Raw genomic sequence first — 18,343 nt, 5'->3', positions numbered from 1 at the left:
TGACCCAATGTGATAACATATGCCTAAATTTAAGGAAATGCTTAAGTGCTTTACTAGAAAGAGAGAGAGAGAGAGAGAGAGAGAGAGAGAGAGAAAGTATCTTAATACCTTGCCAGATCCAGCTTTAAGTAAAAATTAATGTTTTAATCTAACCTTTGAGACAATTCACTTCCCATTCTGAAAACTGCATGTATACAAGACATCAGTTCTTACACAGTCATGCAGAAGTGGCAATTATTTCTGGCCCTAGGAAGAAAATGCAGGAGATGCACACAGCTGAAGTGCACTTCAGAAAACAAAATCTAGTTAGATGTAATCACAACAGTGAGGATCTTCGTTTAAAAAAAAAAAGGTGAAACAAGAAGGTAAGATTTACTCTTGGAATGATTCTGATAAAAATTAAAGACTCATAAAGTTCAGTAATTAAGTGTTTAACAGAAATCTATGTGATGTTGATAAATCATTTGTTACGTTTGCCATGTGTATAAATTTGTTGTGATTTATGGCTCATTATTTTTCTGTGATTTCCCCCTTCTTCCCATTCACCCTACCCCTATTTCCCTACCGCAGCAGCCATAGTTTTATTGTGCCTGTTATGATGCTTTGCTCTCATTGAAGATATTTATTCACTTCTTTGTGTGAAAGGTAAGCAACAAAAATAGAGGGTGTTGAGGGAAATATGTTAGTTCTACTATCATCATATGCTAAAAAACTAATAGTAGTATGAAAAATAGAGCTTCTTCTTTATTAACATCCTGAATTTAACTACCATGTTTATAAACATGCTTTGAAAATGTTTGGGGCAAAATTCTCTTAAAAAAAACCCAAAAAACAAAAAAAAACCCAAAAAAAAATACCAAAACCACCCCATCCTAACAGATTTAAGTAAGAAGCACAGTCTTTAAAAAAAGAAGGAAAAAAACCCCAACCCATAGCAATAGTTATTTGAAGGCGTGGTGAAAATGAGGCAATGTTACAGAATTTGTAGTGGATGGAAAGGAACGAGGAAGGTGATGCAGCTGGTTTATGGCCATCCCACCACCAGCTGCTAGCTGAAGACCTTGCTGTTGGCTGAGGCCATTCAGCCTGTGTGATGGTTCCTCCAGACCAAATGCCATCGTGATGTCCCCAGTAGTGTTCTGGGTGTCACCTGGCGGGAGCTGCCAGAAACCCATCACATGAGTGAGATCCATGAAAGGCAGGCTCATAGTTTCAGCTGCTGCCTCTGTCTCCTTGTGCACTGGGTACTTGTTAGTATCCCCTACAGGCCCTGAGGAAGCTTCTTCCAGACTAATTTTGTGGAGCGATAGAGGTTCTGGTAATGGCAGGTCCTCAAGAAGATGCACATTGTAACCCTTGACATCCACTTTTATCGGTAGATTCTTGAGGGATCCTGCTGCAAATGAGGTAGAACTAAGGTCGTATTTATTAGGCTGATGAAGGTTCAGGTTGGCAGGAACAGCTGTTGAACACGGTGTGGGATGGACAGCTGGAAGGCTGTCTGCACAGCCCATCCTTTGCAAATGAGGAGAAGGTTCAGAAGGAAGAGCAGTTTGTAAGCTTGGCTGGGAATGAAGATGTGAACAGTTGTACTCCTCTGATTCTGAACTATTCAAAATCCCATTCTGCCCAGAGACCCTTTCAGGAAAAGGGGACAGCATGCTGGCATCTTCCTTCAGTCTGAATGGAAAAAGCTGGTCAAGGAGACCCACTGAGTCACCGTTCTGCAGCCTGCTCTTCAGCAGTTCTTGTGGATGAGTCTTCCTAGTATGACGAGTCAAGTGGTCCTTCCGCCCAAACCTCTGGGCACAAAACTGGCACAGAAAGTCTTTGCAGCCTGTGTGAACTACCATGTGACGCCGCACATCTTTACGGGTATAGAAGTGACGCTCACAGTGGTCACACTTATGTTTCTTTTCCTTGGCATTGCCAGTTGGTTTCCCTGCATGGCTTTTGAGGTGCTCCAGCAAAACTTCAGTACCGCCAAACTCCTGGGCACATACCCTACAGGTAAGGTCCCCACTGGTGGCTGCATGAAGAGCCAAGTGTCTCTTATAGCCTAACTTGGTGTTGTACTTCTTGCCACATTCTTCACACTTGAAGGCCATCTTGTTAGGGTCATGAGTCTGAAGGTGATTCTTTAGATGGTCTTTCCTGTGAAAGGTCTTTTCACAGTAGCCACACTGGTGAGATTTCTGTGGAGAATGAGTGGCTGAGTGCCTAAGACAAAAAAAGATAGTTATTTGCATTTACATTCACTTTAGTACACAGCACAGCTTCAAGTCTTGAAAAAACTGGCACTCTTGAAGGAAGGCATTTTCACAAATTCTTAGATTATTATTAAAGCCTAACTTTACTGGGTGGAATGTGTGAATCATAAAGCATAGAGAAGGTTAAAATTGCTTAACATGATCTTTTTGAGTAGCCACTGCAATTGAGGGAGACTAGTTTTCTCCAATTCTACCACAACAGGAATAATAGAAACTGGAACTTTAGGATTAACTGTCACTAGGACACCACAAAGAAAAAAGATGTCCTTGTTGGGTTTTTTTCCCCACACCCCCACCAGAAAAGGAGTGCCTTCAGAGCTGTACCTGAGTAGTTTATATTTGGAAATGAAGGCTTTTGTGCATCCGTGCTGTGAACACTTGTAGGGGCGCTCCCCTTTGTGCACGTAAGTGTGGACCGTGAGCTTGTCAATGGAATCAAATATCTTCCCACAGAGGCGGCAAGGGTAACTGTCGGGCTGCTTCACTTCTCTTCCCTTCAGCAGTGAAGACCGACCGTTTCTCCATTTAGGTATAAACCTCACAAGAGCATCACAAGCGCTTCCTGAGCTGGCACAGCTGAGCTTTGCAGCAGAGGAACAGGAAATGGTCCCAAAGCACTGAGCAATGCTTTTGCCTAATGCTCCTCCTCTCAGTTTCCCTTTGAGTTTGCTTTTTGCTTTTACAGGTCCCAATTTATTTGGTGGTCTGAACCTGGTGGCAAGGACTCGGTCTTTATGGATGCACTGGTGAGATTCCAGCAGAGCAAAAGTTGCAAAAGTGTTTCTACAGCTGGAGCATATCCAAGGGTCTATAGGCTCTTTCTGCAATGAGAACAGAAACAGGTCTTTCTTATTAGCCATACTAAGGAAAGTTCTTCTCACTGACTCTACATCTTCTCCTGGGCTTTCCCAAGACCTGTCATTGTCCTTGGCAATATTTACTCAATGTACTACCACACAGCTGTTCAACTGGAAATGGATTCTCCCTAGGAGACTACAAACTCGAAGGAAAAAAAATGGTTGCCTAATATCGATTTCCATGTTTTTGTTCAGTATTTACTGCAACAGTCCCGAGTCCTTCTCTTTTGTTTATCTGTGCTTACTGAATTTCAGTGTCTCTACATCTGTTCCTTTTATGGAATTACTCATAAATCTTAAGTCTTTCCAACACATTCCACTGTTGCTACCTTACTTCTGGCTACATCTAATGGCTTCACTGAATTATAAACTCAGGTGAGGAAGAGCAGCCTTTCTCTGACAAGCTGTTTGGTTAAGATTACTCTTTGCTTTGTGTTAGCCAACTACTCTATGGTCTACCCTAGCATTACCAAAGTTATATAAACAGAGAAAGCATGTAAATAAACCATAATTTACTATGTCTGGTGATGGTTTGAATGCAGATCAGGGGTACTTACTGCTACTGGAGGCAAAGCACAGACATCAGATTCTTCTTTAATGAAGATTGCAGAAGCTTCCATAAATTTGGCATAATCGGCAGCATACCATACTTTCAATTCTGTGTGGGGCTCAATTGGCTGTAAACAGAAGAAAATAGCACGTTTACTTGTGCCAATTTTCCTATACCAAATAATACTGAAGATTGGAGGGGATGGGGGAAGGGTATGTGCAATTTGTTGTCCTTACCCAAGTTGCATTCTTTGAGCCTGTTTAAACTACTGGTAACTTAGTTTCAAGATTCAAGCACTTTTTGAGCATTACTATTGCCTCAGCCCTCATGACCTTTGCTCTGTGAGCTGTATTTGTCTGTGATACCCAGACATCCAGCAGTCTATCCCAGCAACATCCCACGCCCATTCCTTGATGTCTGGAAGCCCACTGGATACAACACTTAACTACAGGGTACAGGCAAAGGAAAAATGCATTGTGATTTGCACAACAGCTTGGATGCCTCCTGGGTATGTTGCACTCACTGAGCATGGATGCAGAGTTGATCAATATGGGGATTGCAAGTCAAATGCGTGTGTTTCCATACACTGGCTCTAACGTGTCTGGCTCACGATGCATGTGCTTTATTGCACCTCTGCCCTCCTTTCGACTGAAGTCTTCACACATAGGATTAAGGGAGCCCATAATCTGCAGTCTCCCATCCAGTTATGCCTGCCCAAATCTTCCCTCTGACTGGACTATGACCTCCTCTGACAAACGCTTTTGGTCAATAACACAGCAAAGAGAAAAATAGGAGTGATTACACTCACTGGCTAAAGATCTATTAGTTATTTAAAAGCGAAGGAGAGAACTAACTTTGGGTCACGATTTATATGACTCCCTGGCTCTGCACACTATTTTCTTTACCTATAATAAAAAACAACACTGCTGTAACAGAAATAGAGCAAATCTGCACTGTACTTGTTTTATCTTAACTAAGCTAAACTTGTGCTACTGAAAAGAACAAACTAGAGCAGAAGGAGAGCAGCTGAGTCTTACTCCACAAAATCTGACATCTCAAAATACACTTACTTTATAACATCAGTGCTGGATAAGCATGGTAGGTGAAAGACAATTCAGACTGTGAATGCTGACAGGTAATTGTGTGTATAATATTGGCAACTGAGCTTTTGAACTCCCAAGAACAACCTAGTATGGGTTGGCTGCACTGTTTGATAACACCTGGCCTAAACAGAAATGGCATATGCAAAATTCTCCACTCAATAAACGACACGAGGCAGAGCCACCAACTAGGAGGCTGATCAAGCATTGTGCTCCTGCATATAGTCTATTTAGACAGAGAAAACCAAGCCTGGGGAGCTCCACAGAGACAAATGCCTGGGGATGCCCTGGAAACTTGGCCAGTGACACCTGGGACTGGTACCCATAAGCCTCTGCACAGCATGGTACTGTCATGACTTTCTGCCCAACACTCCTGGACCAGCGGTGATCTCCCCTGTGGGAAGCTAAGACCTAGGCAATGTGGCTTTGGAGGGAGAGCAAGGGCATCAGTGTGTGAAACAGTCAAGTAAGGTAAAAGCTCTGATCTCAGTAAAACTGAGATTAAACACCAGTATCCAAATCCAATACGAGCTGTTATTTACTCTGTCTCACCTGTGAACATAAGAGAAAGCTGTGGCAGCACCCATGTGAAACTCTCTTGTGATCAGACAGACAGCAACCGTGGACTGTTTTTACTTCCTCACAATTCTATACTTTTTAAAGCACTTATTTCTAGGGACTGCAGTCATTACATTAGCAAGTGTGCTAATGGTGCTGTTATGCAAGTTAGTATGCCACTTACATGCATGCTTCTGTAGCTGCAGTTTCCTGTCACTAAAATCCCATGTCTTCGTAAAAACAGTTGGGAAAGGAGCCAATCCTTCTACTCTCAACTTAACAGACTTTACTGAAAGTATCTTGAGACAATAACTTCATAACCAGCCCTAGGGCAGCCACACACCGTGACCAGTAGGGTGTGCCTAAGTGTAGCAAAAGGCTATCACTTTTGCTGACCAGGACAAAATCTGCAGGATGCCACAGTGTCATGCATGATACTGGGATTTAGGAGAAATAAAACCAAAGTAATTTTCTATGATACACAGCACAGTAAAGGTTCCAAGAAACATTCCTCATCTTAAGATACTCCTCTTATCAGCATATAGGATGCAACTCTTCTTTAACACCAATGAGCAGAGTTCTGCAGATGTTAGCAGAGAGCTGGTTCAACAGTATTTAAATTATCCTGGAAATTTTAAGTTACCAGTTCATAACTACAGCTTCCTAGAAAAGCATTTGTTCATGCTTCCAAAATATAGTATTATTAATCCTGTCAGTTCTACAAGTACAGTATGCATTTAAAATCAAATTGAAATCTCAAATGGTATGGACTGCATCTATCTCCAACACAGCCTAAACAATGTCTCAAATTAGCATAAACTGTTTTACGTTGATGTTATTTTAAAAAAAAATTATTATTTTAGTATTAATACAAAAGCAACTACACTTCATAATCTTTTATAAGACTTTGAAGGTATAAAATGTTACTTCTATTAACTTATTCTCATATCACCACTGTGTGGAAAACATTCTTCTCACTGTGCAGGTGGAGAAAAAGAAATGGAGGAGCAAAAGTAAACACTATTATCACACACAAATGTGTGCCAATCTTGGAATTACAATTTAAATGCTGGATTTTAATCCCACAGTAACTTCTTTTGAGTAATATTCTATCTTTTATTTAATGTTGCTCACAATGATAGACGAGTATTAACTAAGAATGAAAAAGGAAAAGAATGACTATTCAACATATAGACGTTGCCTAAGTGTATAAAAGAGTAAGTTCTGATCAAAACAAACTTTGCGTGAGAAAGTGACCAAAACAACAAAAACCAAGACTGTATGCTCCAGTGCCATTTACAAGTGCACAGGGCTTTGTTCTCTCTCCTCAAGGACAGTCCAGAATCTCTAACATAAACTGATCATTTCATGACAACACTGCAGTATTGCAAGTTCTGCAGTTAAGTGTTCAGATTTAATGACTGCAGAAAACAGCATGTAAAGATTCTGCTCAGCACTCTGTTCCTGAGCACTGGGTAACGTGCTCAGCATACAACGTGCGTCCAAAAATGTAATAAAGGAAAGGGCTGTGTTTGTTCTTTCCAGGAAGAAGTACTGTTGAACGTCAACAATGCCAAACAATCCTATCTGGAACTGAAGAACTTTACAACATTCACGTTTAAACACCACTATCATTAATTATATTTTTGTTCCTCCTGCTCAGTTTCTTCACTACTCACAACAGCAAGTACACATCACCTTTTACTGGAAAACCCCATACACTGCTTGCTTTACCACGGATTAAGTGATATAACAGGTGGTATGTAATAAAGATCCAGATGGAAAAATATAATCAATCTTTCATCTGAAAAAGGGTTAGCCTTTCAGCACCTTTGCCTATGCATTTCCATTTGGATGACAGGTGAAGCAATGCGGGTTTCACTACCTTAACAGTTGTGAAGTAGACTTCTCCACAGTGCTGATAAGCCACAAGCGTCTGTTCTTCTTGGTTCCGGGCAAGCCGGACAAACATCATCCAGTTTCCACAGTCTTCATTGGGAGTGTCCAGAAAGTACGTCCCTCCATCTTTCAATACCTGAAACAAAGGAGGAGGACAGGAGAAAGAACATGATAAAACCAAGTCCTGTGCAGAGGCACATTAGTTTTCATTAACTTGGAACCATGGCTGTCATTTATTTACGCTGTCTTGATCATTTGTCCTTTGAAATCATGGTTGTTTTGAAATAGATCACTCTTAAAGAATACTGAGTGCAAAAGAAAGTGAAGAACGAATACCTGTTGAGTATCCAGATACTAAAATAACTGTAGGACTTTGTATGTATTTCCAGTCATATTTCATCATTTTTATGTTATATGAAGATAATATTATAAAAACTAAGTGCAGGCAGGTAGAAAGATAAGGTTTATGCCTTAATGTACTTCCTGAGTACTTGATAATCTCAAACTTTAGTGCTGTATTAACACTACATTTTACATGGAACAATTGCATAACTTGTGTAATAAGTCCAGAGAGGTAACATACAATATAATGGCATTTTAACAGTCTTCTCTTTTTCCCCTTAACAAGGCAAAAGTAAATACAAATTAACAACTGTGCTAGAAAGACCTCTTTCTTTTTGCTTTACTTCTTTCATCCCAGATTCTTTTCCAACAGAATGCCTCTACAAGGCAAATGCTCACAACCTCATACCAGACAGTTGGTTTTCTGCAATTGAGTCTCGAACATGCACAGTTGAAACTGTACAACAGATGTCAGCTCAGCATGTACCTGTTCTACTAACCACATAACTGAGCAATTAATTGCAAAAAAAGTTGCATTTCCACTGCTTCTGGGAACTATTTTATCTAACCCCATCATGCTTCCGATGAAAACACCTGCCTGTTGGCCAAGTTTGGTCACATACTCAGAACGCTGCTAGGGAGAAGTCTAGGCAGCTACTGCTGTCATGTAGGGAACCTGGGACTCTAGTCTCCTCTTCTGAAGAAACAGCCCATTCATCAGCCAGAGCTGTGCTTATCACTGTGTACTTTTGCTGACTGATAGAGGACAGGGTGTGGTTTACAATGGCTTGCTGAAGAGGAAGGAACTGGGTGCTTAGCTCATCCATGCTCGCAAGCTTGTTAGAGAAGTACGTTTTCTGCATTTGTAAGAATTAAATAGTCTCATAAAAGGATGGAAGAAATGTAGTTATGGAGAAGAACAAATCCTCTTTGGTGTCAACATGCCATGAAAATCCCACAGAAGGACAGTGTTACTTTCCTGGCAGACCATTCACATTATTTCCACAGGCAAATGAAGTTTACAGCAATTACTAAGCTATTACTTCTGCTCTCAAATGAAATTACAGAAGTATCTGTATCTGTGCCTTCCTCCACAACACGCAGTGTTTTCTAGTCCCAAGCTGCTGCAGAAAGCTCAAATGAAGATATAAAGCATGGCACAGGACAGCTGCCACTGGTCTCTCTCTCCTGGGGAGTGAGAGGGCCTGATATGAAATGCAGGCTCTGGAAGAACTGTTACCTATTGGTAAGTCCTCACAAAGGCTGTGGCTTAACCACAGATTTGCTGTATGACAGAGGGGTGTTACCCTGTGCAGCAAAATGCAGAGATTGGGATGTGAAGGATTACACTCAACTATCACTCCCAGGGAACTCCTGTGGGAAAGGATGTGCATGTAGGTATGTCTATGCCAGGCTGGTCCTGAGAGGCCACTATTTGTGTTGGATGAAGTACAAACAATAGTGTCATGGTCCAGATGTGATGATCACTATCTGCATATGCAGCAAGGGATGGTACCAGCCCTAAATAACAATCTGAGTAAATAACATGAGTTAGTGCATTGTGTGTCATCACATCCTTAAGAAGTGTTTCCCCATCCCAGCACTGTCCCTCCCTACTAAGCAGGCGTCTTAGTGCATATTTCTGCACAAACTTAACCCTCCCAGTGGCATGGCATTAAGCACAAACGCTTTTGTTTTATCTGGGAAGCCAGTACGATCCTTGGATACTTTCAGTAGCTGTCCTCTGTGAAAAGTTTATCAAGAGCTGTTAGACTGATAGGTAAATCACCCCAGGAGTGGTAAAACCAGAAAGCAGGAAAGCAAACTTCTAGAAAACACAATACACAGGAACATTTTGGTACTTCAGGTTATGCTGTGCTGTCTAGTAATGTGATTTACACTCATACATACAGATCAAAAGTGCAATTAATTAACTAGATCAGATGGCAAACTGACTGGTTAAAATACTGAAATAGATATGAACTGTTAAAGACAAATAAGCACTTCAAAGTACATCATTGAGTTTTTACCTGCAAGACTAGCCTGCTCTCATCATAGTGTGTCAGTTTTGTAGACAGTTGACCAACATAAGGACCAAACTGTGTTCTCTTCTGTATTACTTTCTTCGCAAACACTCCAAGGACTGTGAATAAAAAGAGACCATTCTAATATTAATATAGACATCACAACCTATTTCTTGTGTATTTACAGTTGTGAAAATTGAGATAAACACAATAGCGCAGAACACATGGATTCCTTTTCTAGACAAATAACCCAGGTAAACAACTCTTACAGGAAGAATCTAAAAAGGATGTAAGTATGTAGAGAATTTTTAAAAACGGGTATTGCACTGAATACAAAAGAGCCTAAAATCCATGGCAGGATATAAAACTGAGCATGCAACAAAATGTGTTGATGCTCTTCAATCTCCAAGCTGACGCTATCATAGTGCTATGCTTGTTGGCATAATTTACGAGGTTGTTATCTCCCACTATGTGTGGAGAGAATCTGTCGTAATCATTCTAGTTATTCCCCTGCCTAATACCAATGGCACGAAAAAATAGGCATCTTATCATTCTCCTCCTGAAACGCAATCTAGGCAGGACTAATTTTATAAAGGTAGCTGTGGAAGATTTGCACGCTAAGGATGTTGTTCCCTTGTTCAAGTTCGGACATTCAAATTTCCCTGCCCTCAGAAGGAAACAACAGTCTTTCTATAACGTGAACTGAAGATGCTGCGAAAGAGAAATTAACTCCCTGTGTTCTCTTGAGTTCGCAGGGGGTGGATGACGGATGTATTTACCATTTTATTTCTGACCTCTTGTTGAATACTCTTTCCTGTTTTGCATACTTGGGGAAAAGAAGAACAAACTGTAAAAGTGCATGGCTGTTATTATTAGACAGAAATTCAACATTCCTTACACTTCTATTGACTGAACAGAGCTAACTGCTCACAGCTAAATGTCACACCAGCTCTGGCTAATGTCCTGCCCGTCAGTCTATGCATTGAAGTTACTGGAAACCAGTCATAAAAAACAGTAGCTGAATGTGAGCTTTAGCTGTGCTCAGCTGAAAATAAAATAGTCTTCATACTGTTAATACCCAATGCCTTGAGTTATTCATGAAAACAAGCCAGTGTTAGTACTTTTGCCTCCTCTTTCTCAAATGTGGGGAAAAAAGAGCTAAAATACTTACTCTGCTGGTTTCCAGCTCGCAGCTCCAACACTCGCAACGTGAGGTAATGAGGTAGGGTGAGACGGGCTCGGCTAGGAATAACCCTATCTTTAGCCCTGATGAGTGGTCCATGGAGTTTGCATTCTCCTACAAGGCTTTTGCCGCAATCCTCACACCCTGCAAATCCAGAAAAGGGAACCTGTTACTAAAAATGACACACTGCTCTCCAGTTTAGTCTCTTCTAATTTTGTCACCTTAAGAACACATCTTGAATTACCAATGCTTTTCTTCACATCACTCTTCCACATTAGGTAGTGAAAAGATTATCTGCAGGCCAAAACTGAAGTGGGAAGGTTTGAAATAAGACTTCCAGTTTGTGCGTTATCTCCTGTGTGAATTGGTGGGTCCTGACCTCCAAAGATTTATACACATCTTCATTTGGAGGTGTCACAAACCATGCCTTTGAAAACTAGGATTGCAACAAAAATGGAACTCGCAGCACGCACACCTATAAATCAAGGTGCATATATTTATACAGAAATGCAAAGGGCAATGTTGCTTGTAATAACCAAGGTAATTTGCAGAGGAGTCCAAGATCCCTGTGACTTTGTGAGCCTGCACAGGCCATTCTCAGCAGAGGACAAGACCCTTGGTGTACCATGAAAAATTAGTACCATGGGTCTTATGGTCACAACTCGGTTGACAATCACACAAGAGCAGCCTTCTCAGAGACTGTGCTGCCCATGGAAGTACGCAAAAGGAGCAAACCACATCTCGCAGTCATTGGTTCCCAGTAATGACATCTGCAGGCTGAGCACATGAACCAGCCAGAGGAGTCATTAATGCGAAATGCATGTCTGCAAACTGACTTTCCCCCAGCACAGTGAGGTATTTTTGGCTCAGTCTAGCTCAAACGGGTTGCCAGGGAAACTCACAGGGAGCAGTGGCACAACTGAGCAATGAGACTCTCCAGCAGAAGGTCATCCCGGCACTAGTGTCACACAGGGCAATGGGAAAACGGGGACTTTATGCACAAAACCTTTTTATAGACAGTAGAAACCAAACCAGCAAGCCAACAGCGCTTTACGACTGAGTTAAAAGGAAAAGCTGATATTGGTCATCCATGACTACCTCGTTTTGTTTTACTTCTGAAAACTCTGCTGAGCAAGTCTATTCAGTGAGCGACAACAAGGAGCAGAGCAGGGGAGCCAGAACAGCCAAGAGAGTCCAAGGGAGCCATGGGACGCTGTAGCACAGACTGGGGCAGGAGAGGTGAGGCTTCACCACAGAAAAGGGCTTGAAGCCAAAGAGAGGTCAAGAGACGCATTAAGGGCTCAAGAGACACCGCTTGGAGAGACATCGGAGATGGTCTTTGAGAAAGAACAGCAGCAACAGAAATGCCATATTCAAGGTAGACCGAAAAGGTTTCAGCTTGTAAACACAAGTAGGCACTTGACTAAATTACACGCCTGAAGAGTCTAGTCCCAAATCTCCCCAAATAATCCTGAAGTGTTCCTCCTGAGTTCCTTGGGCTCTCCATCAACTCTAAGTGAGGAGGTAGACTTGCATGTTGGTCAGGCTGCAGGCACTGCAGTAGTCCTTATTTTTCACTAATATGGGAATCATGTAATAGTTTTCTTTTGCCATGGCTCCCAGACTGCACACCTGCACTATGAATAGCTGAAATACATGAATTTTTTTTGCTAGTGCTACAGATAAAGAACATGCCACTCTACAGCCATCACCTGAAGCACACAAAAAAATACATAATACAGCTGCAAGGCAGATTTCTTTTGTTACACAGTTTTATGCACCTGAAAGTCCTTTACAGCTAGGCTGCAAGAAAAAAATATTTTCTTGGTGATTTAATTTAATTGGCTTTTAAATAAATTGCCAAATGTCTTCTGAGGGCAACAAAATTATGAGGGCTTCCTGAGCATACCTAGAATAATAGCGACTTTGTCTCAAGTCAAACAGCTCCTGCTTGGAGAGTCATTGTATGCAAACTGCCGAAAAACATTACCAAAAGTGAAATGGAGACAAAGAACCACTGTTAGAGGGAGGATGTATCTAATCGTAAAGTACACGACCTTATCAGTCCATGCCATGCCTCCGTGATTCATCACTACCAAGCTCCTGAGCAAATCTTCCAGCCACCCCAGGGCACTGCCCACCACAGAGGCCCCAGGGTGGGCAGCTCACGGGACGGCTGGAGCGGGAAAGCAAGGAAAAAGGGTCTCCCTTGAATCATCCTCCAAATTTACCACTAGTGCTCCATTAGCTAAACCCCCTTGGTCCTCTGGACACAAGAGCTAAGGTCTGAAATGGTTCATGCAATGTGGGTGCTGGGGAGGCACTCCTCCAAAATCAGGGACTGCTTTGCATCTGAATGGGCACCCAGCGTGCCACTGAGGCACACCTAACCAGCACAACAAAGCCCTCAGCGAGCACTGAATGAATTTAGCTGCAGAGCTGGAAGCATTTTTTAAGCACCTTGGTAGCATGGCTTGGGATTCTGACCTGGCATTGCTGCGCAGCTCCTTGAAATATCCAGAGCTGCCCAAGGCCTGTTCTAGGATTTTCTGTTTCATTACAAGAGATAAGAAGATAACAAGATGGCTTCATTATTTAACATATATTCTCCACACAGTATTTCTGACCCCACACCAGCCTGTTAGTAGCTTGACTCTGCATTTATTGCCCACTAAAAAATGTCAAGTGTACCAGAAGCACAGTATTGGGCCACTCAAAATATAACTTTAGGGACTACCCTGAGGAACAGGGGTCTTCACAATTTCTTCCCCCAAAACTAACAGCACAAAACCGTCAAGTTCACATTCTTCCACAGAGAGAATTACAGACCAACCCAAAATCCTTTGTATTTCAAAGCTAAATCACAGCTGCCATTAGGAAAGGAATGTATGCATTATCATAGCTGCAGCATGGCATCAGTTTGCAAAGCTCACACAGGTCTTATGCCGCCTTTAAACTTGGCTGCTTAACTTAATACACAATTTTTTCAATAACAGCCTCAGAACACACTCTAATCTGTTCTAAAATACAGAGCATCCAGCTATGGAAACAACACACACTTTGCACTATGAGCACTAGGAATTAAATACACATTGATGAAAAAATAACTTTCTGTGAGGAAGGTGCTTTTTCTGCTTTTTGTTAGGCACTTTAGTACCTTACTTGATGCTTTTACAATTTCCCTGCTCCCTTAAATTGTATTTACACAAACAAAATTAATGTATTCAATGTCATGTTTACGGGAATACTTGATAATGTGCAAGCATGCAACAAAAAAATAAAACTGCCTCCATTCCTCTGCTTTGCTGTTATTTAGATGAGTAGGCAACAAAAAGAAATAAATTAGAATCTCAGGAGTTACCAGCTGTTAAAAACCAGGTCGTGTAATTTACTGTATCTTTAGAGCAGCAGTGCTATATTGTCCCCTAGAAGCTATTTCTTCATTCTCTCTCTATGTCTTTGCAACAATTCTGAAAAACTTCCACATAATGCCTTTTTTATCTACCTGTAGATAAAACTACACAAGGTAATAGATCCTGTGCCTGGTCAGAATTTTATTTTGCTGAACTCCACTGCAGCAGCGGGGAGGCACCCACACAGAGGAGCTCAGCACGGGTGCAGGGGCAGACTCCAACCAGGTTGTGGGTGCCTCCTGTAAACCCCCCACCTGGTACCCCTGCACCTGAATGCACCTGCTCCCACTTCCACCCATTCATCTGCAGGCATGGTGGGCAGCCACGGCTTTCCCCTGCTCTTTGTGTCACCAGAAAAATGACACGTGCTGCCTGCAGCATGCACTCCCACCACATGGGCTTACAAAACGCTGGCGGCCACATTCCCAGGGAGGAGAATGGGCTGTGAACGTGGCTCACCTGTACCATCCTGTCCATGCTGGCGCGTCCACCCAGTCCAGGTCTAGGTGACAGCTCTCCTTTGCTGCAGACTACAGTCTGGCAGACTCAGTGGCCAGCCTGCCACGTCCTCCAGATGACTCTGGGGCTGGCCACGCTGCACAGGGACAAGCTCCTGTGGCCAGGGGTAGCCAAGCTGGTGTGGCAGCTCAGGAAAGCTGTGCTCAAGCACAGTTAACACACTGGGGCTTCCAAAACAGCAGCACCATCTGAGCACTGTGCCACCCCCACAGGCACAAGCCCAGCCTCAGGGAGAGCTCATTAGCCTGGGCAAGAAGCCACAGGCTGCGGTTACTCAAAGTCCGGCTGCAGAGATAACGGGAGCTATACATAGCCATACTAGGAACTGCAATCACTGTCATGAAAGCAAAAACATACCACTAGTTCCTTAACCAATCAGCAGCAGAATGTCACTTTTTAAAATCAGTTTGCTAAAAACTAGATGCCTATCAGGCAATCCTTCCTGCTTTCTCCAACTTCTACTTTCAAGTGAGACTACGCTGTCTGAACACTTCAGTGGCCCACAAGGTGTCTGCGGTATGACTTGTGTACCCTGCGAAGGCAGAGGGAAATAATTCCTTTTAAAGTGTCCACTTTGAGCAAAGACACCCTGCCAGAAACCATCACCCAGCTGAGCAACACTCGACATTTGCTGTGCCGTTTTGCAGCATTAGAATTAGCTCCTGTGCATAGAGGGAACAAAGATCAGTGTACACAGCAGCCCAAATCCTAACCTAATTACAATCATAAGATTTGCATAGCAAACAACAGTAATTTATCCCAGCACAAAACTGTAGTGCTCGGTTAGCCTTCACGTCAAGGAATGCTGCATACATACCTCATGGGCATCTTCTGGCTATGATACACTGCATACACAGCATGTCAGTCTTGGTTTTTCTTACCCAAAGGTACATGAGGTTTTCCTGCCCAGTGGTTTGTTCTGCAGCACTCCATGCTTGGAAAAAGCTTGAAAACCTTGTTCTACGATACAATTTATTTGGCAAAAATCCAACATAATTAGCAAACAGTTAACCCCAAGTTATTTTCCCATTATTGTGGGCCATTGCTTCTATAAAAAATCTTTATGAAACACGCCTTACATGTCCTAAGTTTGAAATGCAAAGTGCATTTATAAAGGAGCTGAAGCTCTAAACTGATTATAATTAATCCTATTTATATTACAGTAAAATAGAACTTGTTATAATTATCGGAATTCAGAATAACTTTATTCAGATCCCATTAGCTTCTGATACTTTGTCATACTAAATTTTCTACTGACTGGTTTTCACTTTTTAACTGTAATAACTGATCCCTAGTCCAGCATGGGGACATATGTCAACTTTTCTTCAATGTCTCTTTTTCACTGCCAATAGATTTCAAGCAGTGAGTTCCCATGTCTTTGACACATGAAGACCCTGAAGCCTCACAGACTACCTGGTGGCACCAGCACAGACATCATGGGACGTGCTGCTGGGGCAACATCTCTTACCAAGGCCTCTGTTATTGAGGCCTTGTGCTGCCGACTGCGTTCCTGGGCTTGTGGGCAAATGGACCAGAGCCCCTGAGATGCTGGCAGAGGAGGAGGAGGGGTCCTGGTCCTGCACAGGGGTGAGCAGTACTCTATGAGTGAATGACTATGCCTTTTATGAGGTTTCCTCTCCCCAGTGAGAACAGTTGGCGTTTTGCAAACATCTCAGCAATCATTCTTAGCATTAAACACATTTATAGGAACACTACCTCATTCTGCTAAAAGGTAAAACTTACAAACTGAGTTACTGTATTTAAAGACAGAAACAGAGAAATAAAACAGCAAACATGCCTTACTGCCACTCCATACACTGTCAGAGCAGCAGGTCGAGCTAATTCCCCAAAACTAGGACCTGGCACTGCAGGTGAGACCAGACCTTAGGCATCCTGACCCAGATGCTGATCTGCAGTGATACTTTCCCTCGCCTCACCTCCCTGCTGCCTGTGCCCCTGCCTTCGTTCCCAAGAGGAAAGAAGATTTGGAGGGAGGGTACATCCTCGGGTCTCCAGGAGTGGGAGGTGATCCCTCACAGGGGTGTGATCCCATCCAGCACAGCTGCTGTTACGGCAGGATGCCTCTAGAAGGGAGGCTCAGCACTTATCTGGTTGTAAAGAAATCTTCCAACGCAAAGCACACATGCACTTCCCTAGCAGACAGAAGTTTAAGTATGTAAACTCTTTAGAACTCCAAAACTATTTGTTATATAAACACATAAATGATAACAACTACTATGATTCATTACTAGTTCCTAATAGGGAGTAATCACGATGACAGTCGAGCACATCTGGGAACAGTAAGTTTATCGCCCAGTGACTATGAAGGACTATGACAGGCACAGCCAGAAGCAATTTAACCAGCTTTCCATAAAAAAAGTCATCCTCCCACCAATCCCAATGAGGCTTTCTGCCATGCTGCTCCATCATCTAGCAAATCTTGGGAGCAAAACAGTTAGAAAGGCCTCAATGAACACAGCTGGGCTGTGAAATTTGGCAATGTGACTGCACACAGCAGCTTCAGCAAGTTCCCATGAAGCCTGTGCAGCAGAAGGAGCCCTGTGCTCTGCTGTATCTTACAAACTTCACAGCTGGGAGGAGAAAAAAAAAAAGCTGCTTTCACTGTTTGAACACCTGAAGGAGCAGTAACTTGTAGGACTTTCCTGCACACTTAAATTAGAAAAAAAACTCAACAAACCAAACAGCAGGGAAAGTATGTAGGTGTGTTTACCAAGTTTATCTTCACTCTGCAAGTATGAGCAACATGTTTATCAAAGTTCTTGGAAGGTTCATTCATCTAAAAATGACTTGAGATCAAAGCACTGATTGATTGAAAGCTAATTAAAAAAATAATCTTTTTCTGGTTATTCTTGGGATTAAAATGGACGTGTCAGATTTCTGGTACACCACATGGGGTTTGGTTGCTATCAGAACCCATATACATAACAAGCACAGTTCAAGTGAAGTCACTTCCCGTAGTTTACATGTAATAGCTTCTAATCAGTGCGAACAAAGAGACTTCTCTCATCGCTGAAAGCTGAATACATTTCAAACAACCAAATTGAAAAATGCAGTTGGATTTTTCAGGGTTTTTTTTTTGCCTACTCTCCCTCTCCCCTCACTGGCTTGGCATGAAGTCATATAAAATTTGATCCAGAAACAGGGAAGGAGGATAACAGCAAATTCACAGAAACAACTGCTTTTTTCTTTTCTTTTTTTTTAATGAGAAACAGCCTCGGTCGGTGTTGCCCGATCCTAGGAAATGCCCAGCAAAAGCTTCCTGAGAGCCCAGCCTTCCTGTTGCGCTCTGCCCATCTCCCCCCAGCAGCAGCTGGTTCTGGTGTGAGGCTGTGGCTCCTGGCTGTGACACCTTCTCGCTTTAGGTCTTCACTAGCACTGTCCAAACGGCACTGCTCCAATATTGCAGGCAGCAAAATTAAATCCCCCTGTCCACAGAAATACAGACAGCCATCAAGAGAGCCATATTCAAACTGCTCATAAGCATCCTGTGGCTCCTGGGCCATGTGTTGGACCTCCTCATCTACATCTCCCACAGCAGAAGTTATACCTCTCACAGCATAAGTAGCTTTAATCGGCCTCAAGCCCTTTTCTTTTGGGGAGGTTTCTG

At 42.5% G+C, this 18,343-nt stretch overlaps 2 protein-coding genes across 2 annotated transcripts; both read right to left on the bottom strand.

Annotated features, from left to right (window-relative positions):
• Window positions 1–941: 941 nt before the first annotated feature.
• On the bottom strand, window positions 942–2,108 carry PLAGL1 (pleiomorphic adenoma gene-like 1). Its single transcript, XM_010194226.1, has one exon. It carries the CDS (start codon window positions 2,106–2,108, stop codon window positions 942–944), a length of 1,167 nt encoding a protein of 388 aa, XP_010192528.1.
• On the bottom strand, window positions 2,053–10,927 carry LOC104548254 (PR domain zinc finger protein 10-like; the record flags this gene model as incomplete). Its single annotated transcript, XM_010194225.1, has 5 exons — window positions 2,053–2,220; window positions 3,685–3,804; window positions 7,221–7,370; window positions 9,607–9,719; window positions 10,772–10,927. Coding segments are annotated over 5 exons (590 nt in total), but the record flags the coding sequence as incomplete, so codon positions are not given.
• Between the last annotated feature and the right edge of the window lie 7,416 nt (window positions 10,928–18,343).

Source organism: Mesitornis unicolor, unplaced genomic scaffold (genome assembly GCF_000695765.1).
Source record: "Mesitornis unicolor isolate BGI_N332 unplaced genomic scaffold, ASM69576v1 scaffold1311, whole genome shotgun sequence".
NCBI classification, from domain to species: Eukaryota; Metazoa; Chordata; class Aves; order Mesitornithiformes; family Mesitornithidae; genus Mesitornis; species Mesitornis unicolor.
Note: the sequence above shows the minus strand (reverse complement) of the source record. Positions and strands in the feature narration are given on the sequence as shown.

What these genes read in the sequence shown, in the direction of transcription:
- PLAGL1 (XM_010194226.1), bottom strand. Translation starts at nt 2,108, where the DNA reads ATGGCCTTCAAGTGTGAAGAATGTGGCAAGAAGTACAACACCAAGTTA.